Here is a 25158-nt window from a genome sequence, read left to right on the forward strand (position 1 = left end):
AGTAGATCCACCCTTCCTCCACATCAAGAGGAGCAAGTTGAGTTGGCTCAAGCACCTTCTTATGATGCCTCCAGTATACTTCCCTGGTGAGGTTTTCCGGGCACATCCAACCAGGAGGAGACCTAAAGGAAGACCCAAGACTGGAAGGACTATGTCTCTTGCGAGGGAAAGCCTTGGGGTTCCCCCAGAAAAGCTGGCCCAAGTAACTGGGAAGAGGGAAGTCTGGGCCTCTTGACTTAGGTTGATGCCCCCGCGACCTGGCTCCGAATAAGCGCAAGAGGATGGATGGATGGATAGATTATAATGAAATTCTGCATTAAAATATGTAATAAAATCTCAAACTATGAATTAAAATTTTAAACAAATTTGTTATTTATTGACTCACAATACATTCCAGATATAAACAATTACATGAACAAAACAAAAAAAGCAGAAAGCGCAAAAAAATAGATAAAAAAATAAAATATATATATTATGGTAAAAAATGGTAAATGGCCTGTATTTGATATAGCGCCTTCTAGAGTCCTGGAACCCCCCAAGGCGCTTTACAACACAACCAGTCATTCACCCATTCACACACACATGCACACACTGGTGGGGATGAGCTACAATGTAGCCACAGCTGCCCTGGGGCGCACTGACAGAGGCGAGGCTGCCGAGCACTGGCGCCACCGGTCCCTCCGACCACCACCAGCAGGCAATGTGGGTTAAGTGTCTTGCCCAAGGACACAACGACAGCGACAGACTGAGCGGGTCTTGAACCTGCGACCTTCCGATTGCGAGGCGAGCACTTAACTCCTGTGCCACCATCAAGCTGTTGGAGTTCCAAGTTTCATCATACAAAGTAGTGAATTTATCCAAGTAGGGTTTGGTTACAAATGAACACAAACAAAACAGAATACACAAAAACCTACCAAGCCCATCAGAAATATATAAAAGCTCACTGCTGATAATAAATAAATAAATAAATAATTGACTGAACCAGAAACAAAAATATTTTAAGTGAACTTGTGCTGAAGGCCAGTGGGAAGATGTGTGTGTGTGTGTGTGTGTGTGTGTGTGTGTGTGTGTGTGTGTGTGTGTGTGTGTGTGTGTGTGTGTGTGTGTGTGTGTGTGTGTGTGTGTGTGTGTATAAATATTTCCTATTTACAGCAAGGGTGGAACAAATGTTTGATGGCGACTGGTTCCAAAGTTGTAAACTTTAGTCAAAAACATTTGACCAAACAGAATAAACGTGGCATTTTCTAATGTGTCACAAGAAAGCTGATATGTGCTGTGTGAAACATTCTAAACATTTGCTTCTTCATTTGAGAACATTGTACTTGTTTGTTTCAAACACTGCTTACACCCTGTAGAAATAAGAAAAGCAGACTGGGATTGAATGTCTTTGGAGCTTGCGTAAAGGCACCGCACTTTGGTGCCAGGGGTCTCGCCAGTGCAAGTGTCAGTACAGAAGTTGGCTGGAGCCAAGCAGCGCCTGCGCTCTTCAACGCGTTTATTGCGTTGGAAATAAATAAATAAACAATCGATGTTGTGTGTATCAGCGAGAGTACCAGGGGAAGTGCTGCTGTGCTGGCCCCGATACTGTGGATGATAATGGGATGATTTTTCTCGAAGCCTTTCATCATCACGTCTATTTTACTTTTTAATTTTGTTCTGGAGGATTTCTCTGTTTTGGAATGTGTTTTGTGCGCATTAACCTCTTTTCGACATGTTCTCCTCTGGGCTAGCCTACACTCTTGCTTCTGTCGCTGGGATATGTGGGAATAATATCGTTTGATTGGCCGGATTTGTTTTGTAATCAGCTGGCCAGAAAATAAAAATCCTTTGAGATGAAAAACAGCACTTTGGGGGATCACCTTTTGCTTGCGTGCGGCTCGTGCCTGATCTTGCGCCTCAACAGCCTGTTGTCCGTGTCCGAGGAGAAACGCACAACTTTAACGCGAGCTGGAGCCGGAGTGGGAGCTGGAGCCAGGGCTGCAGCTGGTTGGCGCGGCGCACTAGGGTCAAAGGCTGGGGGCCAGCAGGGGGACCGACGGAGCGGCCCCGCCGTTGGGCTGCTGTGTGGTTGGACGGGGAATCCGGTGCAGTTGTGGAGCGGGGATGAAGAAGTCGGTGGTGATGAGGATGATGATGAATGGCTCGACAGCTCGACCAGGCACCGGTGTCTCGCCGCCACTACGTTTCCTGCTGTGCGCTCTCCTTTTTCTCCTGCCATGCGCTCATTCGCACCCACAGCCGTGCCAGGTGCTGAAACGGATCGGCCACACTGTTCGGGTGGGGGCTCTGCACGTTCAGCCCCGCTTTCTGTACACTGCTGCTGGCAGCGGTTCTGGGGAAACCGGAGAAGCTTTGGCAAGAGAGCAGTTGCTGGAGTTAAAGAAACAGGTTCAAACAAGTGCCGGCGCGCCTGGATATGGAAACCTCAGGACCAGAGTCACCGCTAACAGCCAGCGGGGCACTAACAGGAGTAAAAGCCAGGTGAGACAACGGGAGGGGAACCCCCCTCCGAAAGAGGATCGAGTGTTCTCACCCCGAGATTCGGTTCTGATGGCAGCCGAGGCTCTTAACCAGGCCGGATTGCTGCCTTACAATTTGTCTCTGGAGCTTGTCATGGCAGTGGGATCGGCGCTTGGAGAACTACCCGCGTTTTCGCACTCCTCCACGGGCTTTCCCGAGGACGAGGACCCGTTGTCGTTCTTGGAGAGCGTGTGTCACACCGTGGTCGTGCAAGGTGTTTCCGCCATGATCGCCTTCCCGCGGAACCGGGACGAGCTCCTCAAACTGGAATTCGTTTCACTTGCGCTTCAGGTGCCAGTTGTCAGCGTTGTGCAGAGGGAGTTCTCGCGTCACAGCGAGGTAAGAAAAAAACGTTTCTTTTATTCTACTTCTGAACTGCTCCTAACTGTTGATCACCTCTTCATGGCCCACCAAGTGGACTGTAAATTCGTTAACTAGACTGGCACGAGAACAAGACAAGATCCAGCTTTACAGCCAGACTAGTTCAAAGTGTGTTTTATGCTGTAAACTCCGCTAAACGTTTTAATCTTTATCAGTTTCCACAGAATCATTCATGAGTGATCAGTTGTTTTAATCAAACAGAGCGAGATTAATTTACGCTGTCCGTGGTGCTGAAATGAACGTATTCACCAGAGTAGCTGGCAAGGGCCAGACAATTAAATATCCTGTTCTGTTTTGACATGTTTTGGGAAAAATCTAAATTATATATAAACAAACCCTCCAGATAGAAAAAAGCATAATAGAGGCCAAGCACACAGCACAATCCGGTCAAATCAGTCAGACTTTGAATCAATATGACGTGATAATTTTGAATTCTCACTTCTCATTGACATGCATTTAGTGTCAAACGGTTTTGTTGATGTTTTATACCAGTAAAGCTGCAAACTACTTCTATTTAAGCTGTGACAAAGAATAAATGTCAGTAACAGTTACTGAGATGCATCAACAGAAAAGCCAAGTGTTCCAAGGAGAAGCAGCCTGCAGCCCTGTATCTGATGCTATACGTGTAGCATACAGAAAACAACTCACTCATGCAGGAACACTTCTTGCTTGATAGATCCTCTTCCATTGGGCGTTTTGAAAGTAGACAATTTTTTATGACTTTAATGTCCTCGTCATGCTCATAGTTTCTTTTCTGTGCAATATACAATCCTAAATGAGCAAGGAAAATATTTAATTGAATTCAAAACATCACACAAGCTTTAAATGGTTACATCCTAACAATCAATATAAAACACCATTTATGGATATCTAGGCATATTGGGCACTGGGTATTAAAAAGCCCACAAGGGATTCAATCTCCCATTGAGATTTTATATTTGGAAACTGATGTAGCGCTTTTTGATTCCTCTGTCATTATGAGTTTGCCACTTTAGTAAAAGGTTAATCAGCTTCATGAGCAGATACATCAACTCTTATGCCAAAATGACTAATTGGGAATTTTCTGTAGTGTTGTACTTTAAAAAAGAGCAATAGAAAATTTGTTAAAAGAGTAAACACCTTGAATTATTTAAATTGGAGCTTCATCATAGTTTCTCTGCAGTGTGTGTTAAGGTAGAATGTGTTAATGCGTTTAGCAATTTTCTACACTTTGCCCAACTGGGAAAAGCAAAGATGACCACTGTTGATGTTTGTCTGTTTGTCATTCTTCAAACAAACACACTCAAACTACTTAGCGGGACTGAAAGGATGTGGGACACTTGTCACCTACTGAGCTGCCTCAGTGAGCTTGTCTGTGTGTGTTTCTGGTGTAATTTATAATTTCCCGTTCTGTGTGTACAAGGGTATGGCAAGCCAAATGAGCATTTATTCTGATATCAGGATATCAGCCAGAATTGTCATGAACATGTAAGCCATTTCTGTCCACTAGTTAACTAGTTAGACATGTTTGTGTCAACTAGTTAAATATCGAGGGTGAAAATGTGCCCACTAGTTAACTAGTGACAGCAGAAATGCGCACTAGTTAACTAGTGAACACATTTAGGCTTCAGTAGTTAACTAGTTGACACAAAAACTGCTCACTAGTTAACTAGTAAAAGCAGAAATGCATAGCAGTCAGCTACTTGAAGGTATTTGTCTCACTAGTTAACTAGTGAGGGTCAAAATGTGCACACTAGTTAACTTGTGGTAGACATAAATGCGCACTAGTTAACTAGTGAACATATTTTGGCTTCACTAGTTAACTAGTTGACACATAAATGGCTCACTAGTTAACTAGTAAAGACCAAAATGCATACCAGTCAGCTAGTTGAAGGTTTTTGTGTCTCACTAGTTAACTAGTGATGGCCAAAATGTGCACACTAGTTAACTTGTGGTAGACATAAATGTGCACTAGTTAACTAGTGAACACATTTTGGCTTCACTAGTTAACTAGTTGTCACATAAATGGCTCACTAGTTAACTAGTAAAGGCCAAAGTGCATACCAGTCAGCTAGTTGAAGGTTTTTTGTGTCTCACTAGTTAACTATTGATGGCCAAAATGTGCACACTAGTTAACTAGTGAAGGCTTAACTCCTAACTAGTTAACTAGTTGGAGTAGGTCAGTGCCACTAGTTAGCTAGTGAACCATTAATGGCTCACTAGCTAGCTAGTTGATGGCAGCAGGCTCGCTAGTTACCTAGTTGATGCATCCATTGTCCAAACTAGTTAACTAGTGAGGACATAAATGTATACTAGTAAACTAGTTCAAGTCTACATTCACACTAGCTAGCTAGTTGCGCAGAATTCTAATTAGGAGGTGGAGAATTTCTCAAATTAAGACTCTCTATTGGCTCCCTGTGTCAAAATAAAATATGACAACCAATCACAGTGCGGAATTTCGTAAAATCCCACCCCAAACATTTGCATGCGGCACACAAGTTAACATGCTGGCCAGAGGAACCTCAGCTAGTGAACTAGCAGTGGCTTCAGTGTGACACTTACATGTAAACTTGTGAAGGCAGAACTGCTCACTAGTTAACTAGAGAGGGTACAAATGTCCACTAGTTAACTAGTGAGGTGCAAAATAAGTGTCACTAGTTCACTAGTGGGCCCCAAATCGCCCACAAGTTAACTAGTAAGGTGCGGATATGCTCACTAGTTAACAAGTGAGGTGCAGATTTGCTCACTAGTTAACTAGTGCGTCCTAAAGCGCCCACTAGTTAACTAGTAAGGTGCAAAAAAGCATCACTAGTTAACTTGTAAAGTGCAGATATGCTCACTAGTTAACTAGTGGGCCCCAAAATGTCAACAAGTTAACTAGTAGGGTGCGGATTTGCTCACTAGTTAACTAGTGAGGCACAGATATGCTCACTAGTTAACTAGTGATGTGCGGATTTGCTCACTAGTTAACTAGTGAGGTGCAGATTTGCTCACTAGTTAACTAGTGTGCCCTAAAGCACCCACTAGTTAACTAGTAAGGTGCAAAAAAGCATCACTAGTTAACTTGTAAAGTGCAGATATGCTCACTAGTTAACTAGTGGGCCCCAAAACGCCAACTAGTTAACTAGTAGGGTGCGGATTTGCTCACTAGTTAACTAGTGAGGCACAGATATGCTCACTAGTTAACTAGTGAAGTGTGGATTTGCTTACTAGCTAACTAGTGAGGCGCGGATTTGCTCACTAGTTAACTAGTGAAGTGCGGATTTGCTCACTAGTTAACTAGTGAGGTGCGGATTTGCTCACTAGTTAACTAGTGAGGTGCGGATTTGCTCACTAGTTAACTAGTGAGGTGCGGATTTGCTCACTAGTTAACTAGTGAGGTGCAGATATGCTCACTAGTTAACTAGTGAGGTGCAGATATGCTCACTAGTTAACTAGTGCGCACAAGACGCACACTAGTTGCTGTTTTTGGAGCAATCTAGTTTACTTGTTATGTAAAAATGTGTTCTTACTAGTTAACTAGTGACAAATTTACCTTCACTAGTTAACTAGTTGACATATTTGGCCTTTCTAGTTCACTTGTAATGGGACAGGAAGCACTCACTAGTTAACTAGTGAGCATATCTGCATTATAATTTTTTCTCACTAGCTCATAGAGGGCAAACTGAGCCTTACATGTTAAGTAGTGAACACAAAACACTGTCACTAGTTAACTAGCTGCAGAAAAATGCCCCTAAAACTAGTAAATTTGTGGAATTTGAATAAATACACACTTGGCTGGCATTCTGTGTAACATGTTAACTAGTTCGACCGCTGTACTGCTCACTAGTTAGCTAGTGAGCAAATCCGGCCTTTACATGCAAATGAAGAAATGCAGAACAGCTATGTGATTGGTCCATGTAGGACTGAGAAACAGAGAAAGTATGGCGGACTCTGTTCAGGCTGTTCTAAGAGAAAATTTGATAAACTAAGATCGTTTGAGCACATAAATATGTTTTGACGATATTTGTAGCGAGAAAGTTGTGGTGTATTGCTGTAATCTTTGTTCAGTTAACGTGTGCAGTCTTTAGTTTTCAGTTATTAGTCTGAAAAAGCCTGGAGGCGGAAGGCAGCGGCAGACAGCATGTCTGTTTCTGTTGACAGGAAAGTGCAGAAACTCCGCAGAAATCTCCGTCAGATATATTGTTTCACATTTGTACGGAAGCGACAAGTTTATAATAATAAAAAAGGCTCTATTTTACATACGTTGCTGTAAAGCCTGCCAGCACTCATAGTGTTTTAAAGGTATAAATTAGCGAGGAGATGTAGCACCTAGTGTTGGTGGTCTAGTGACTAATGCGTTCGCCTGCAATGGTGAAGGTTGCGGGTTCGATACTCGATCATACACTTTAGTTTTGTACATTATTTCACTTCTTTTCTTTTGCATAATTTTTGTATTTATGTCAACAAGAAACAAAATACGTAACGGATTAGTGGGCAGAGTCACACACACACACACACACACACACACACACACACACACACACACACACTCACACACACAAACATGTAAACAAGTATTTTATGAGTATGAATCTGATTATTGCCGACAGTCGATATTTAAGCATGTGTGTCCCCCTTCCTCAATCCATCCTCGCAAAATAAAATCATCGGCACAGCACAGCAGGCTTTCTCTTGATCCAGAACTAGCACTTCGAAATTGATCATGTCCGCGGCCATCTGCTGCACAATCAGCTGCTCGCATCGCGGGAAACATTGAAAACAGCTTCATGAACTGAGACACAACAGGGTTAACATCGACAAAAAAATCCACAAATAAATCTAAATAATTAATGCCATTTCCGTCTTTTTCGTTGAAATATACAAATAGCAGATCATAAATCTAGAGCAGAAAAAGCTGCTGCAGGAAGCAGGGTCTGTAGTTATTCATGCACCAATTCATCAATGTGATTATTGATCAAGATCAGGTAAACTGATATTAATGTTGCAACATTTCATTTGATCATCTGAATGATACCACACAACTGAATGACCTGTTGAGTCTCTGCATATTCAGGTATTTACTACGGAAAACAAACAACAGCAGGCAGCAGCAGGACTCCCCATGTTATTTCTCGGGTCGCTGGCCCGCGGTCGTCGGGGCCGCTGCGGTCAGCTCTTAGCCGGGAAGCCCTCGTTCGGCTGCGTGGGCTGCTTCACCGTGGACCAGCTCCCAGCAGCCGCTGGTCGGGAGAAACGCTCTGGCTGCAGCTCCGATCAGACCCTACCAACACCTCGCCACAGACAGCACCGCATTAAAAGCCCACAATTACGACCCGCTCCCCAAAGTTACAGTTCTCAAGCACTGATGAACACATACATAACCCACAACAGCTATGAAATGTGTGTTATTTACGGCAAAAAGGAGATATTTTTCAAGCCGACGTGCCAATGTTAACCGCAGTTGGCTTGGAAATGTGCTGATTTTATTATTTTTGTCAATTAAAATCCCCCTTGTTTGCTCTTACGTTTTACGAAAACGCAATATTAATTACAGCACGCTTTAGTGATCAGCATGTAAAGCAAAGAAGAAATGTGAACATTTCAACCCATTTCGAACCAACCAGTAATATGATTTCTTAACACGGTGCAGCGGCAGCATTTAAAAACCAAAATATAGTTTTTACTCTCCAAAAAAAGGAGAAGACAGTCACGGTGCAGCAACCCATTTTAGTCCATTAATCTCCACAATAAATATCCAGACAGAGAATTTCTACGGCCTCGCTGTAAACTCCAATGTCACCCAGGACCAGTCTTAAAGAGACAACGCGCTTAAAGGGAAAGTGTGTAGATTTCTGGCAATAGGGGGTAGTAAATACCAAAGTCACTGCAAACAAGCTGTATTTTTTGTTCAAGTGAGGACCTTACTAACTAATGCTTATAAAGCCAACAAAACCCTCTGGACTCTAGCTGTAACTCTCAAATTAGGATATGAGATTAATGACTCAGGTTCACGCTCCAATACATTAATTGTTTGAGAAATGCATCTTTTTATGTTGAGTGCCATCCGCCAAATAACACACGAGAAAAAGAAGAAGAAGAGTGTTGTTGCACAGTTTTCAAAGGAGTCAAAAACCACCAGCAAAACCATAAATACAGCTAAATAAACATAGAATCCAACATGGCGTCCTCCAGAGAGTCGGACCCTCGCCTGTGTATTTTATTACTATGAAGGGTACATGAACTGATTAGGAACACAATGTCATAGGGTCAAAGGTCAAGGTTGTGTGAGGTCATATATATATCAAAAATTGCCTGAACGGGTTGAATGATTTTGACCAAATCAGAGGTGATAGCTCCCTATCAAAGGTAGATAAACTGATCAGGTCACAACCTCATAGGGTCAAAGGTAAAGGTCGTGTGAGGCCGTATATATGAAAAATTGGTTTTTGTGTGCAATATCTTCTGAACAGGTTGAAATACTTTGACCAAATCGCAGGTGAGAACTCCCTATCTAAGGTAAATAAACTCATGAGGTACAAAACCTCATAGGGTCAAAGGTCAAGGTTGTGTGAGGCCGTATATATGAAAATTTGGCTTTTGTGTGCAATATCTCCTGAACGGGTTGAAGGATTTTGACAAAATCAGAGGTCATAACTCCCTATCAAAGGTAAATAAACTCATCACATACACAAGTTCATAGGGTCAGAGGTCAGTGTCATGAGAGGTAATATATATGACCAGTCAGGCATATCCCGCGACGCTCTGCATCAATTTCCAGGGCTTTCTTGTTTCTACAGAGTTTATGTAGGGTGCTGCTGGTTTGGGGTGTTATGTCAGCAGGCAGAGTTTAGGAGTCTGACAGCTGTGGGGAAGAAACTGTTTCGGGACCTGGTAGTCTTAGTCCATAGGCTCCTGTAGCGCTTCCCAGAGGGCAGGAGGGTGAAGAGTCCATTCGATGGGTGACTGGAGTCTGATGGTTTTCCCTGCCCTTTTCAGACACCAAGAAAAAAGGAGAGTAACTTTATTTTGTTTGTGTGATTTTATTTTGTTGTGTGACTACTGGTTGCAGTTCCCTGTTCAATTGATTGCTGTTCCCTGTTAAATTTAAAAAAGAAAAAAGTCTAAAGTTTTGTTTTGACTGGAGAGAACTAAAAAAGGTTACACTGCCTTCTGGTACTAGCTCAAAATAACAAGTGGTGCTTGCTGCAGAACCACAAAGGCGGAGCTGCACCAGAAGGTGGAGCTGCACCAGAGTCAGCCCCGCCCATTCCAGAATCAGCCCCGCCCATTCCATTAGAGTCAGTCTAATTCCTTCCAGTTGTCAGACTTGATAGCATTCTGGAACCAAAGAGGGTGTTGTAGCTAAAAAATGCGAGATTGAGGACGGAGTTGAGAAGTTAATTGAACAGTTTTTGTAAAGGTTCCATATAATTAAAAATCTAACTTTTGGAACTTTTAATCATGTTATATTGTCATTTCCTCATAAGAAACACGCCAAAGCCATTTTTAGCCTCATTCATGCATTTTCCTCCCATCTCAGCTTCAATTTGGTCTCCTCCCCCGAAGCGGGTCTGGTCTTGGTTCTCAAATCTGGATATTCTGTGAATTTTCTGACAAATTATTTCTGAAATGACTTCTACTGAGACACCGCCAATAAACCATACATCCCATCTCAGAGACACACTGGGCAGCACAATTACATGTAACGCCACTTGATTTATAACAGATGTGGTGGTGTAGTGGTTATGGAGTCAGGTTGACATGCTGTTTCGCCTCCCAGTAGTGTAAGTTTTAGGTAGTTTACAACCTCTTTTCTTCATTTCTAGCTACACTTGCCAGTACTATGTTTACAACAATTTACTGGTATACCGTTTAACATATAATGTGTTTATTTATTTATTTATTCGTTTATTTAGCCAGTGTGAGTCCATTTGTGAGCAGAGTTTCAACTAAAATGCTGTTTAGGAACGACCAAATTCAAAGAACTTTTAGCGACATAAATATTTTGCTGAAAAGAAACATTACAACTAAAATATAAACAAATTGAATGTGGCTAAATAGACTGCTGATGACCCCACCGAGAATCGAACCAGCATCAGCTGAGGGGAAAGCAAAAACCAACTCAGACGATTTTACCACTAGACTACCAGAGGCCGTTCAATAGATTGAAGTGCTGTTGTAAACCACTTTTATTAGACCAGCTGTAGGCAGATATTCGCTAAAAGAAACCTTTTCATTTCGAGATATATTCAGTCTTTGTCATGTAGCAAGTTATATTTATCTTGTTTAATTGGAGTATAGAACATAGCATTAACGACTGTAAACTAGTAACAGCCGTAATTCATGTGGGTCAGGTCAGTTTGCGATAAAGTTGAAAACAAAAACGGAAGTCAGTGGGCTAGGCTGAGTTTGCGTGAATGGGCGGGGTGCAGCTCCGCCTTTGTGGTTTTGCAGCCAGCACCCTCTCCAAAATAACCACAGTTTTTTCCCTCAGTGTCATTTGATCTATTTCTTGGGAAGATGGATGGATGGATGGATGGATGGATGGATATATATATATATATATATATATATATATATATATATATATATATATATATATATATATATATATCAATAATTATTTTTAATATAGCCTTTTTCAATACCAAACTTTCAATACCAAACAAAAATGAACTACAATAAAATTACTGGCACACTAAATTCCAATTCTCCTAAATGGGACTTGAACTCGCCAACTGATCTCCCTTACACGACACCAAACGAGGTGCTTTACTTGATTTGGGAGGGGGGAATAAAAGCAGTAAAACAATAAAACTTTGAACATTACAACACAAAGAGAAAATAAATAATGTTACAGCAATTGCGGAATGCCATTTGCGGGATTCGAACCCGCCGCAACGACCAACCAGTAGGTGTCAAACCATGACTAATGAGTGCAAGCCTTGGCGCTCAGGGACACCCATCAGATTGTGAGGCCACAGCACATACGTTTTAGACTGGGTGGGATTCTTATACCCAACAGGAGTCTTCTGCCCGCCTTCTCATTAGAATATGCATAATTTGTGTTTCAGGCACTAGTTAACTAGTGAGCTGCTGCACTGCCACACATGTAAACTGGTGAAATTTCTATTGTTCCACTAGTTAACTAGTGGACAAAAATGGTCAGCTTGTATGTGTTTTTAGATGCAACTAGTTAACTAGTGAGCAAATCCGCACCTCACTAGTTAACTAGTGAGGTGCAGATATGCTCACTAGTTAACTAGTGAGGTACTAGTGAGGTGCAGATATGCTCACTAGTTAACTAGTGAGCATATCTGCACCTCACTAGTTAACTAGTGAGCAAATCCGCACCTCACTAGTTAACTAGTGAGCAAATCCGCACCTCACTAGTTAACTAGTGAGCAAATCTGCACCTCACTAGTTAACTAGTGAGCAAATCCGCACCTCACTAGTTAACTAGTGAGCAAATCCGCACCTCACTAGTTAACTAGTGAGCATATCTGCGCCTCACTAGTTAACTAGTAAGCAAATCTGCACGTCACTAGTTAACTAGTGAGCATATCTGCGCCTCACTAGTTAACTAGTGAGCAAATCTGCACCCTACTAGTTAACTAGTTGGCGTTTTGGGGCCCACTAGTTAACTAGTGAGCATATCTGCACCTTACTAGTTAACTAGTGATGCTTTGTTGCACCTTACTAGTTAACTAGTGGGCACTTAAGGGTGCACTAGTTAACTAGTGAGCAAATCTGCACCTCACTAGTTAACTAGTGAGCATATCCACACCTTACTAGTTAACTTGTGGGCGTTTTGGGGCCCACTAGTGAACTAGTGACACTTATTTTGCACCTCACTAGTTAACTAGTGGACATTTGTACCCTCTCTAGTTAACTAGTGAGCAGTTCCGCCTTCACAAGTTTACATGTAAGTGTCACACTGAAGCCACTACTAGTTTACTAGCTGAGGTTCCTCTGGCCAGCATGTTAACTTGTGTGCCGCATGCAAATGTTTGGGGTGGGATTTTGCAAAATTCCGCACTGTGATTGGTTGTCATATTTTATTTTAACATAGTGAGCCAATAGAAAGCCTCAATTTGAGAAATTCTCTGCCTCCTAATTAGAATTCTGTGCAACTAGCTAGCTAGTGTGAATGTAGGCTTGAACTAGTTTACTAGTATACATTTATGTCCTCACTAGTTAACTAGTTTGGACAATGGATGCATCAACTAGGTAACTAGTGAGCCTGCTACAATCAACTAGCTAGCTAGTGAGTCATTAATGGTTCACTAGTTAACTAGTGGCACTGCCCTACTCCAACTACTTAACTAGTTAGGAGTTTTGCCTTCACTAGTGAACATGTGGACACTTTGAACTGTCACTAGTTAACTAGTGAGACACAAAAACCTTCAACTAGCTGACTGGTATGCATTTTAGCCCTTACTAGTTAACTAGTGAGCCATTTTTGTGTCACCTAGTTAACTAGGAAGCCAAAATGTGTTCACTAGTCAACTAGTGGGCATTTCTTCTGTCACTAGTTAACTGGTGTGCACATTTTGGCCATCACTAGTTAACTAGTGAGACACAAAAACCTTCAACTAGCTGACTGGTATGCATTTTGGCCTTTACTAGTTAACTAGTGAGCCATTTTGTGTCACCTAGTTAACTAGTGAAGCCAAAATGTGTTCACTAGTTAACTAGTGAACATTTCCGTCTCCCACTAGTTAACTGGTGGGCTCATTTTGACCCTGACTAGTTAACTAGTGAGACACAAATACCTTCAACTAGCTGACTGGTATGCATTTTGGCCTTTACTAGTTAACTAATGAGCCATTTTTGTGTCAACTAGTTAACTAGTGAAGGTCAAAATGTGTTCACTAGTTAACTAGCGTGTACAGTTTGACCCTCACTAGTTAACTAGTTGACCTGTTGACAAGATATCAGAATTAATGCTCAAGCGGCTGGCCAAATTGGGCAAAGTTAACAAGTGGGATTTTTACATTCAGTAGTCAGCTAGTACGAGTTTTTGTACCTTACTAGTTGACTAGTAAAAACTAAATGTGTTTTAACTAGTTAACTAGTGGACATTGATCTGTCCACTAGTTAACTAGTGAACACACTGAGCAATACTAGTTAACTAGTAAGATATGAAACATTTTAACTAGTTAACTAGAGAGAATTTAGGCCTTACTAGTTAACTAGTTGACATTTAGGCTGTCACTATTTAACTAGTTGACACAAACATGGCTAACTAGTTAACTAGTGGACAGAAATGGCTTACATGTTCATGACAATTCTGGCTGATATCCTGATATCAGAATAAATGCTCATTTGGCTTGCCATACAAGGGAGCATTTGTCCATGAGAGTTGGAAGGTGCTAAAAGTCCAAACTGGTTCCCTGAAGTGAAATAACATGTTGTGAAATGCTTACAAACAAAAAGTTATTGGTTGATGGAGAGGAGCAGCAGATAGATAGATAGATAGACAAGGGGGTGGATTAGAAGTTTGTGCTGGAGGAGAAAAAGCAATGATGAAAAATAAGGTGAATGTTTTAGAGAAATGCCTCGACTGCCCTCTGGTTCAAGTTTGTTTCACAATAATATTCTAACTGAAGACTGACAGCAGTTTCCCCAAAACAGAGTTTTAAATTTTGAACATGATTCCACTGGTCTTAGAAGAACACGCTGTTTAATATATCGCCCTCTTAACACAATCCATCTATATAGTACATGGTAAAGTTTACAGCTCTAAACTTTATTACGTCTTTGATAAAATGGTCTACCTTTAGTTTGTAAATGACAAGAACAGAGGGAGCATATGGAGGACAGGATAAAGTGTCCTCAAAGTAAAGTGGGTTTGGTGGTGAACGGCTTATGAATATCAGTGCAGGGTTGAGAATTTAGCATAATAAAGAGCAGGAACTTAAAATAAACTCTTGGGAAAAGGAAACTTCCCGAATAAGACCAGCAGGGAAGACTTAAGGATACATCTATTTCATGCTGACCCACAATATTCATTTCTGTTGAGAATTGCCAAAAGTACAAACAAAGCTTAAAAACAAATACTTCCATTTATTTGAAATAAAATTGCATCACATCCTGCATTTGTAAAAACATGCAGTTGCATGATGTTACCATGAATTCAATTTACGCTGCCTAATTGATTTAGAGGGATGTGATGATGTCACCTCACATTGCTCAGCACATTATCCTGTGCACTTTGTGGAGCCAGCGCAGTCTGAGGTGTTGGTAAACAAGATGCTGCTGTCATTAACTGCAGTGAGAGTGAAGATGCATTTCCCAAGAGAAAACTAGATGCAGAGAGCAAATGTAAACAGGCTTATGGTATAAATCATGTTGAGTTGTCAAAGGAGGGCAGGATTTTCTTTATCATCATGGGGAACCGTCGTGGTGGGCCTGACAACAACGAGGCGGCCTACTTAAAGGAGATCAGGAATCTGGAGACCTGGTGCAAGAGGAACAACCTCCTTCTAAACGTCAGTAAAACGAAGGAGTTGATAGTGGACTTCAGTACTAAGCAGGAGAGGAACTATCAGATCCCCGTCATCAACGAGTGCCCAGTGGAGAGAGTGACCAGCTTCAAATACCTCGGTGTTCACATCACGCAGGACCTGTCATGGTCCTGTCACATCAACACCGTGGTTAAAAAGGCCCGGCAGCATCTCTACTACCTCAGACGCTTGAGAGACTTCCGACTGCCACCCAGGGTGCTCAGGAACTTTTACTCGTGCACCATAGAGAGCATCCTGGCGGGGAACATCATAACCTGGTTCGGGAACAGCACCATGCAGGACAGACGAGCTCTACAGAGGGTTGTACGATCAGCTGAGTGCACCATCCACTCCGAGCTCCCTGACCTGCACTCGATCTACAGCAGGCGGTGCTGGACCAAGGCCAGGAAGATCGTGAAGGACCTCAGCCATCCCAACAACAGACAGTTCTCTCTGTTGAGGTCAGGAAAGCGATTCCGCTCCCTGAAGACCAACACAGAGAGGCTGAGGAGGAGTTTCTTCCCGCAGGCGCTACGATCTTTAAATCCCACCACCACATAGTAAGTGCCTTCACATATGGTTCTCACACACCGAACAGTCTGGACTTTGCTTAAGCACAGTTGCACTACAAAGTCACTAAAATGTGGTTTGCACAACTCTGGACATCATATATATATTTTTTTTTTCATTTCCATTTAATACTTGTTCAGCTGCTGTTATTGTATAGATATTTTTATTTCCTCATACATTCTTATACATTTACATACTGTGTATTTTGTTGTACAGTTACTTTATTCTAAGGCATTTCACTGCATTTCGTACTGTGTATGACTGTGTATGTGACAAATAAAATTTGAATTTGAGAGAGCAAATGTAAACAGGCTTATGGTATATTTCATGTTGAGTTGTCAAAGGAGGGCAGGATTTTCTTCATCATCATGGGGAACCTTTTCCACTCGTCTAATTTGATAGCATTATAGCCTATTGTCCAGATGGTTGCAGGTTCAACACCCAGCTGCAACTGCTCTTCATGGAGTTTATGTTCATCCCATGTATGTGTGAGTGTCCTGCACTCCAGCTTCCTGTCAGAGACCAAATACATGCACGCTGGGCTAACTGGCTACTCTAAATTGTCCCTAGGTGTGAATGACTGATTGCATGTCTGTTCTGTCTCTACACGTGTCTTGGATATCCCCCACCCCTCACCTTGGCAACAGTTCCCCATTACCCTGTACAGGAAAACATGGAAGTAAGGGAAGAATAAATGAATTATTGATTTGGAATAAACAGGCCGATCTTTAAGCTTCCTTATTTTATTCTGAACAAGCCACACATAGTTCAGCATGAAGAGTTTTGTAATACAACAACAGTTTGCAATGCATGTTTATCTGTTTGATGCACCTTAACATGAAAAAAGAAGACAAAAACAAAGAGATATGCAATGTGAAATACAGCTTGTTTACTTAACAAAGTATTGCAGTGTGTTGTGCTGCTGTCATCATGTGAGCAAACCCCGTCAGGTATCTAAGAGGAATAATCTTAGAAACAAATTCACTTTAGTGGAAATAAACATGATCATGTATACATAGGATGTTTTTATAGAAAAACACAAGTAAGGCATTAGTAACGACATGAGTCAGCACTGTGTAGATACTTTCTTGACTTTCAAATAACTTTCCTGTTCTTCCAAACGCTGCCTCATAACTAGGTCATATTGAATTCCACTAGGCAGATTTTGACAGTGCGGTGGTGTGGTGGTGGGGTGGATAGCATCACACCTCACACTAAGCTAATCCAAGTACCAGCATGGATGCATGTGCAGGGCTTTCTCCAGGTACCCTGATTACCACCCACAGTCCAACAGCATACCTAGAAGCATGCATGTCGTTTGGGGGAGGATTGGTGAGTGGCCTTACAAAGGAACATGTGTGGTTGTTAGTCACATGTGTGCGGCTACCAGAAATGTAATTTCTCCAACTTTCAGAGCTTTTTCTACACTGAATCATCTAATCAAAGGAACATTGATGGCCACGTGGTTACCATTTTGTTTGATTAGTCCATTGGCTCGTGATTCTGTCAGTCTCTGCTGTTTTACTGTTAACCAACGAGTTCTGAGAATCAAAGCAGCTGTCCTGTGAAAGAGAAAATCTCTCAGAAAATAACATTTTCTAAGAAAAAAGAGAGATGAAAGAGATCACAGCAAACACTGAGCCAGGATTTCAAGATGCAGCTAAAGCAGAAAATCTTTGTGTTTACGTGAAAGACCACGCTAGTACTTTTTTTTTTTTTAACAATTTCTCTTCTTTTTTACTTACGTGAGGAACAAAAAGAGAAAGTTGCAGATTTATGGAGATTACAGAGCAGAAGGGCCGCAGCTGAGAATGAATCCTCCAATCCTCCTGGGCAATGAACGGAGGTGAGAGTCTGATGCCCTGTGGACTGCATTCCAATTCTCTCTCCTGACGAAGGACTTCTGAATCTGAAATAAAACATGTAGCATCGCTTATGGTTGTGCTTCCTGTACCAATAATCCTTTCATATGTATGCACAAAGCAAAGCAAAGCAATATTATCTTATTTGCATGCCTATTGGCCAGAGAGATTAATGAGATACAATAAATTAACCAATAGATTAATTTAATGGACTTTTAGTGCAAAGCTTGTGCAAAAGTTGTAAAGTCAATTACACTGAGTTACTCGGGGCTTTTTAGTTTGTGTAGTTGTGTGTGCAAGCAAACAGATGCTAGTATGACTGATGCCTGATGTCCTGCATGCTTTCTGTGAGGTTAAGAATCCCAGTTTTGTGACAGAGCAGTCTGTTTGTGCAGTCTGATAAAGTTCATCTAAAGAATTACAGAAAAGATTTTGTCAACCATGATACTCCTCTGCTCCTGTCTTGCAGCTTATCAAATTCTTGCCAATTTGCATTTATCTTATTATACTCCGGTCAGATCTATTTAGCGTTTCAGCTCACCTAAGTTTTATCCGTCTGCCAACTACTTTTTACCAACTTTATGTCAAACATTTTGGAGAACTATTGATTTCAGTTCACAGCTGGTTGCTGAACACTATTTAAATAATTTATAGCATCACAGAGCAACATAAACAAAGAAAAGCATGTATTGTAGCAGACTGTCATAAAAGAACAATGATGTGGGTTATCCCAGCTGTCATTGGGTGAAATTCGGAGGTCACACCTGATGACCTGTAACAAAACTGGCAGAACAAGAAAATGCAATCGTTCCCCCACAAATACTTGGAAGCAATACCATTACATTTTTGGACCAAAGTTGTACAAATCTGATAAAACCATAAACCAAATTAAATTGACACAACATTGAATGCATTTGTGACTTTTTGGGATGAAAGGCTTTTCTATTTTTTTATCCATATGAAAATCTGTTTTCAAAGTTTAATATTCTCGGTGTCAAACTAGTCTATCATGTATTTTATTAGAGGTGCTGAAAAAAATCGATTCAAGTCTGAATCGGGACTCTTATTTATAAAGGTTCAGACTCGATTACAAGAACTCAAATGTTTGGCATGTTACAGGTTTGAGATGCACTTTTGTCTGTTTTTTTATCTTTGTTAGGAGAATTAGTACTCTGTTTACTTTTGTGGTCCCATAAATTGAGATGATTTATTTCTGAATCTGCTGATAAGTGGGCACTTGAATGTAATTTTTTCCATACTCATTAATTTGAGATATTCTCATGTTTATTTTCTATATTGATAAGTGAGGGCTCAGGATTACTCATGTATTTATTTTAAGTTATTGATAAATGAGAGAACACATTTTCCTTTGTAAGAAATCTACGGCACATTTTTTAAACAGGTTGAGGGCTCAAATGTTAAATTTGTTTCCATACATACTTGAAAAGTATTTGACTGTATTACTTTCAAAGCTACTGTTAGGTAACTAAAGATGTGTTATATTTTACAAGGTAAACAAAAATAAATGTTGCATTTTGGTCAAAAGATTGCTTCTGTTTAAAGTTTTAGAATCACTTTAGTTTACCTTGTAAATTTGCATTTTTGAGCATGACCAGTTTAAAGTAAAATAAAAATGTCCCATAGCTTTAACTAACTTGTACAACAAAGTAGTTAGTCCTAGAACTGACACTCTTTGTTAACATTGATTGTGAATTGATTTAAATTGAGAATCGATTCTGAATTGAATCAACACCCAGAGAATCGGAATAGAATCAAACCGTGAGTTGCTCTAAGATTCACATCCCTATAGTTTATCTCTAAAGGTTTAGTCACAAGTCTACGTTTCCTAATCAAGCTTTTAAAATGACAAATTCTGGTTTCTTTCTTTTCTCCTATAAACTGGTTCTTTAGCAGCAGCTTTGTTCTGAGCCTCATAACCTTCTGACCCCTCTGAGAAAATATTTTCTGAATTCTGCATGGACACAAATAAAAGCAATTAGTTTTTGCTAAGATGGTGACTTTTTTTGTCTTTTTTTAAACAAGGCACATGTAAAGTATTTGACATTATGCGTAATACATTTGCATTGACACAATAATACAATTGAAGCTGATCTGTAAGGTGAAATGAGGTATTGGTTATTGGGGACAGCAGTAGCTCAGGTGGTAGAGTGGGTTGTCCAGTAATTGTTGGGTTGCAGGTTCGATCCCGGCTCTGACCAGAGAATGCTACTGTTGTGTCCTTGGGCAAGAAACTTAACTTGCCTTGCCTGCTGGTAGTGGTCAGAGGGATGCCAGTGTTTAGCAGGCCTTGTCTCTTTCAGTGCACCCCAAGGCAGCTGTGGCTACATCGTAGCTTATCACCATCTGTGTTTAAGTGTGTGTGTGTGTGTGTGTGAATGGGTGGACATCTATACCAATACAGGCCATTTACCATTCTTGTAATACTTTATGAGCAGGGCTGCCTTTGGTCCAATTCTTCTTCCGGCTCTTGGAGGGTGCAGATGCATTTTTCCTCCTCTCCTCCATATCTTATCCTCAAGGCCTTTGTCTGTCTGTGTGTGCTGGGTGCACGGCTGCTTCTGCATTTTTTCTGGAAACTGGAAACTGAAATTCACTAAAATGGATCTCGTCAGCTGGTCTCTCAACGCGATTGATAAAATTTTCTCAACGATGAGAATGGGAGAAGGGGCTCCCGGATGCCCCTCCGCGACAGACCCAGTTGGACACATCATGGACTCCTGGAAACAGTGGAACTTGATTTGTTCATCTCAGCTGTCTGTGGAGGACTCTGAAGACGGGTGGATATTCGTGGAGTTGGTGTCAGGTTTCCTGCTCATTGGCCTTGGAGGCTACCTGGCTTACCGGTAAATTAACGTGCTGTCGAGGAATATTGGCCTGATCCCGAGCTCAGAGATGGTTTGCACCACGCTGTGAATTCACATCCACACTGAGGTGACATGCGCTGCTTATCGTGGCTGCAGGAACTGAAATGGGGATAGTCCCAACCCACCACCCCACCTAGTGGACACTTATGTTGTGTTGTCTGAAGTCTGGTGCATATCTGTTGGAGGTGTTTTTTTTTTTTTTTTTGCAGAGCAAAGCTGCCCTCCCGGTGGAGGGTAGCTCTGAAGTGCCTTTTTTCCCCTCCACATGAACCAATCCTCACCAATTCTTGTCATGTGTCTTGCCCATGTATGTCTGATCTCTGAATTGTGTGTACTGAAACTCTAATTTCCCTCTGGGATTAATAAAGTAGCTTTGATTGATTGATTGATTGATTGATTGCTTGATTAGAACCACTGTGTACACTGTCTTCATTCACTAAACACCTGCAACAACAAACCAAACAACAGAGAATGATAGAACAGGTTTACAAGAGGGAATTGTGGAAATGGTGACACCACTGTTTCTTTAGGAAAAGGACAGACAGATAGATAGATAGATAGATAGATAGATAGATAGATAGATAGATAGATAGATAGATAGATGATAGATAGATAGATAGATAGATAGATAGATAGATAGATAGATAGATAGATAGATAGATAGATAGATAGATAGATGATAGATAGATAGATAGATAGATAGATAGATAGATAGATAGATAGATAGATAGATAGATAGATAGATAGATAGATAGATAGATGGATAGATAGATAGATAGATAGATGATAGATAGATAGATAGATAGATAGATAGATAGATAGATAGATAGATAGATAGATAGATAGATAGATAGATAGATAGATAGATAGATAGATAGATAGATAACTTTAATAATAAAGCACTTTAACAACAGCCCGAGCTGACCAACGTGCTGGACACACAAGCAGCCAAGGTACATTTAAATCTACAAAACAGTCTAATGTCTCAATCATGTTGGAAGGAAGGTTGTACTGAAACCAAAAAGGTTCGGGTAAAGACAACTGGAATTCTTTGGTTTCTCATACAAGGAGCTTTGTCAGTTCTGTATGGAATGTGAGAGAGTCGAGCTTATAAGCTGTAACTGCCTGTTGCAGTTTAACAAGCTGAAATAACCTATGGTGTCCCCTCCTTCCTACCCCATGACGAGCCATTGCTGTTGTTATGCCCTATTGTGTTTAGTTTGGTTGTACTGAACAAGGACAGCACAAAAACATAAGAGGTTTTCTAGCCAGAGGCTATTTTGCAAACCTAGTCCTTGGTTGGACTTTTAGAGACAATCAAATAACAGCATTTATCAGAATCAGAATCGGAATCTACTTTAATGTCAGTGTCCCAGTGTCCTGATGCATATAAATCTGTCTCCGCAGTACAGCCTGATCAAGGTTACACACAAAAAACATGTAGAACCAAAACAGATACAGGCTCACCACAAGCCACAAGAGCAGCCGTTCAAGGCGATCATTATAAAATTTATCACACACACACACACACACACACACTTAATGTAAATAGATTTGTTTTAACTGATAAAAAAACATCAGTGTTCACAAGTTTGTTTTTGTTTCAGCAATTTTTTTTAAGAGTTAAGAGTTATTAACATCGACATATAAATACTGGACAATTAATTTCCATAGGCTCCAATAACACGTTTTTGAGGCCAAATGGGAGGTGGCCACCACCGCCATTTTGACCGTGCCACAGGTTCCGTCAAGCACAGACAATTCCACAAAAGGGAAGAGAGGAGGAGCTGAGGGTGGGGCTGTAAGGCTGGGATCAACTGACGACACCCGGTCGAACTAGCTACAAGCTAACCTGAAGCTAACCCAAAGCTAATGCGGAGGTGGGAGCTAAGCTAACGGAGGTAGCAACCTAGCTACAACTGGAGTTAACTGTGCACAACACCAGAGCTTCTGAGTCAGAGATACGCCAGGCTGACCGCTGGGTAGAACCGGGTGGAACACAGAGGTCTCCAAGACCTCCACAAGCCGGCAGCCGCACAGCAGACAAGCGCCGCTGCAATCTGAGATGCGCAGAGCTGCCGCTGGGGAGAACCGGGTGGAAAGGTTTCCATCCCAGAGCTCCACAAGCCGTCAGCCCGCGCAGCAAACCAAAGCCGTGATCAGACAGAGATGCGCCGAGCTGCGGGGAGGGGAGAAACGGGTGGAAAACATCGGTCTCCCGAGAGCTCCACAAGCCGATAGTGGGAACCCAGCTCCACCAACATGTTATATTTCAACCCATTTTCTAAAGTGCAGCATTATGTTAAATGCACTGGGTTTTACCCTATTACATTTAAATTTCATGGTTAAACAGTACATGTTAAAATCTAAGCTCAGCTCGGCAGTGACCTAAAATACATAAATATAATTTTACTTACCGAAAAAAATGAAGTGGAGACTCCTTGGACACTCTATTAGTGCAATTAATGCCACAGCAAGTCATTTTGTCCAACAATTGCACAAAAAATACCCAAAAAATAATACACAAACGCAGAGACTCAAAATCCCGGAGCAGTTTCCAAGCCAGGCCGAGGCTCTACTGAGGCCTTTCCACGGGGCTAGCTCTGTGGTCACGTGGGTCTGATGCGCATTAATTATACAGAATTTTAGGCTTTTAATACACTTAAACAGAAAAGTGAGAAAAAAATTCACCCCCCTCAGAGTTGTCATGAGTGTAAACTAGATAATTTAAACAGAAAACATGTTTTGGTACCAGGCTGTAAACATGTTTATTTCTGCTGTGAAATTGGTATTTTTAACATGGGAGTCAATGAGGATTTGCTCGCTTCTGACACCAGCCCCCAGCGGATGAGGGTGGAACTGCAATTTTTGGTACTTCCGGGATGGCCTCAATTTTTGAGCTGCATTGTGGGGGCTTGGCTATTAACAGCTTTATTGCTGATGGTAGATTGTTCCAAATCTGAGGTACTTACCCACTGTTAATGAATTAGACTCCCACAAAACACGATGGCAAGTCTGATCACGTTTAATCAATAGTCACTTCCTGCTTCCTGTTCTCAAGTCCCGCATGATGTTGTGACTATCGCGCGACTTTCCAAGAAGCGCTCAGCGGTGCAGCGCAGCACGACATATCCTGGTTGACCGCTTGACTTCTCAAAATCGCCTTCAGTGTGCCGCAGGCGTTATTCATTTGTTGACTGGGTGTAAAAATGCCCAAATTCTGTGCAATCGAGACAAAAACAAGAACAAGCTTTTTTTATTTATTTTTTTCCATGTCCCTAATGTAGTGTGCCACGAAATACTTACTGAAACTTACTGAAACAGACATAGTATTGGATCATAATCTCCGGCTGCAAGATGAGCAGAAACGGAACAGAAAATGCTACAGTTTGCAGTGATCACTTCACAGGTAAGGGTTTACTAAAGGTTTTTTATAGTGTTTTATTAAACAGCTTAGGAACGCGGCTACAAAATCAGTAGGTAAACAGTTTCATACTGTTTTCATGTGTCCTCACTGCAAATAGCTTGTAGAGTGCTAATGTTTTCAGCAGTTAGCTCAGTGTTGTAACGTGGAACTGCAGCGAATTAGACTGTGTCCACAGGTGACACCATTGTGAAATCAGTGGCAAAGTTAATAAAGGGATGGCTTACTTTCCCTCCAGTTGTTGGCAGAAGGATGGATGAGTGTCACAATGAGTGGCAGTGACAGAGATGTTTGTTAAGAAAGTGCTGAGGGAAAGTGCTGGGAGCCATCAGAAAAGTAAAACTGATGTGTTCAGTTTTATTCATACTTGCCACCATCCACCTGGATATTACCGCTAGCCACTAAAGGTAAACGGAGGATGAGGATTAAACAGTTGGAAGATTTTATTTTTTACTTCAAACCAAATGAAACACGAATGGTTAAACTTTGGAGCGGAAAGGTGTCTGTTGCATTTTGTTGTGAATCAATAACTTAATATCACCAAGTGTTTACAATGCACTACCAGCATTTTTGCTACATTTGTTACCATACGGGGATTTAGCCTGAAATGACGGTGTTTGTTGTAAATGTTCTATATGCATACAATGTTAACTATACATTTTCAACAAATATACCTAGTGTTTTATATGCTCAAACACAAAATCTTGTTTTTATTCATTCTACTGGTAGTTAATTTTGTTCAAATTGAAACTGAGGCATGCCTCTATTACTGGCCTCCTTCCATTAAAAACCTTAACCAGGATTCACTTGAGTAGATAAAGGCCTGGGCCTGTATTAGAGAATTTACGGTAGTTACTATGTACACAACACAAGTGAGGTTGTGGAATCTGCAGTGAGCTAATGCAGCTGCGCAGACTTTTGCAAAAAGCTTCCGAGTTGTTAAACAAACCAAAGCCTCCAAAAAAGCCACAGCACCTTTTAGTTTTACTCTAATGTCGGGTGAAATAGACAAACGGCTAACATTGAGCTAACAATGCTAATGGTGA

General features: G+C 41.2%; 1 protein-coding gene across 1 annotated transcript in view; it reads left to right on the forward strand.

Moving 5' to 3' along the window:
- The first annotated feature begins 454 nt into the window (after positions 1–454).
- Positions 455–25158, forward strand: part of grin3a (glutamate receptor, ionotropic, N-methyl-D-aspartate 3A) — a 101135-nt gene continuing 76431 nt past the window's right edge. The window contains exon 1 of the mRNA XM_015976536.3: positions 455–2859. Coding sequence (XP_015832022.3) covers positions 2104–2859 — 756 coding nt within the window. The 5' untranslated portion in view covers positions 455–2103. The remainder of the gene's footprint in view (positions 2860–25158) is intronic.

The sequence above is a fragment of the Nothobranchius furzeri genome, chromosome 6, assembly GCF_043380555.1.
Source record: "Nothobranchius furzeri strain GRZ-AD chromosome 6, NfurGRZ-RIMD1, whole genome shotgun sequence".
NCBI lineage: Eukaryota > Metazoa > Chordata > Actinopteri > Cyprinodontiformes > Nothobranchiidae > Nothobranchius > Nothobranchius furzeri.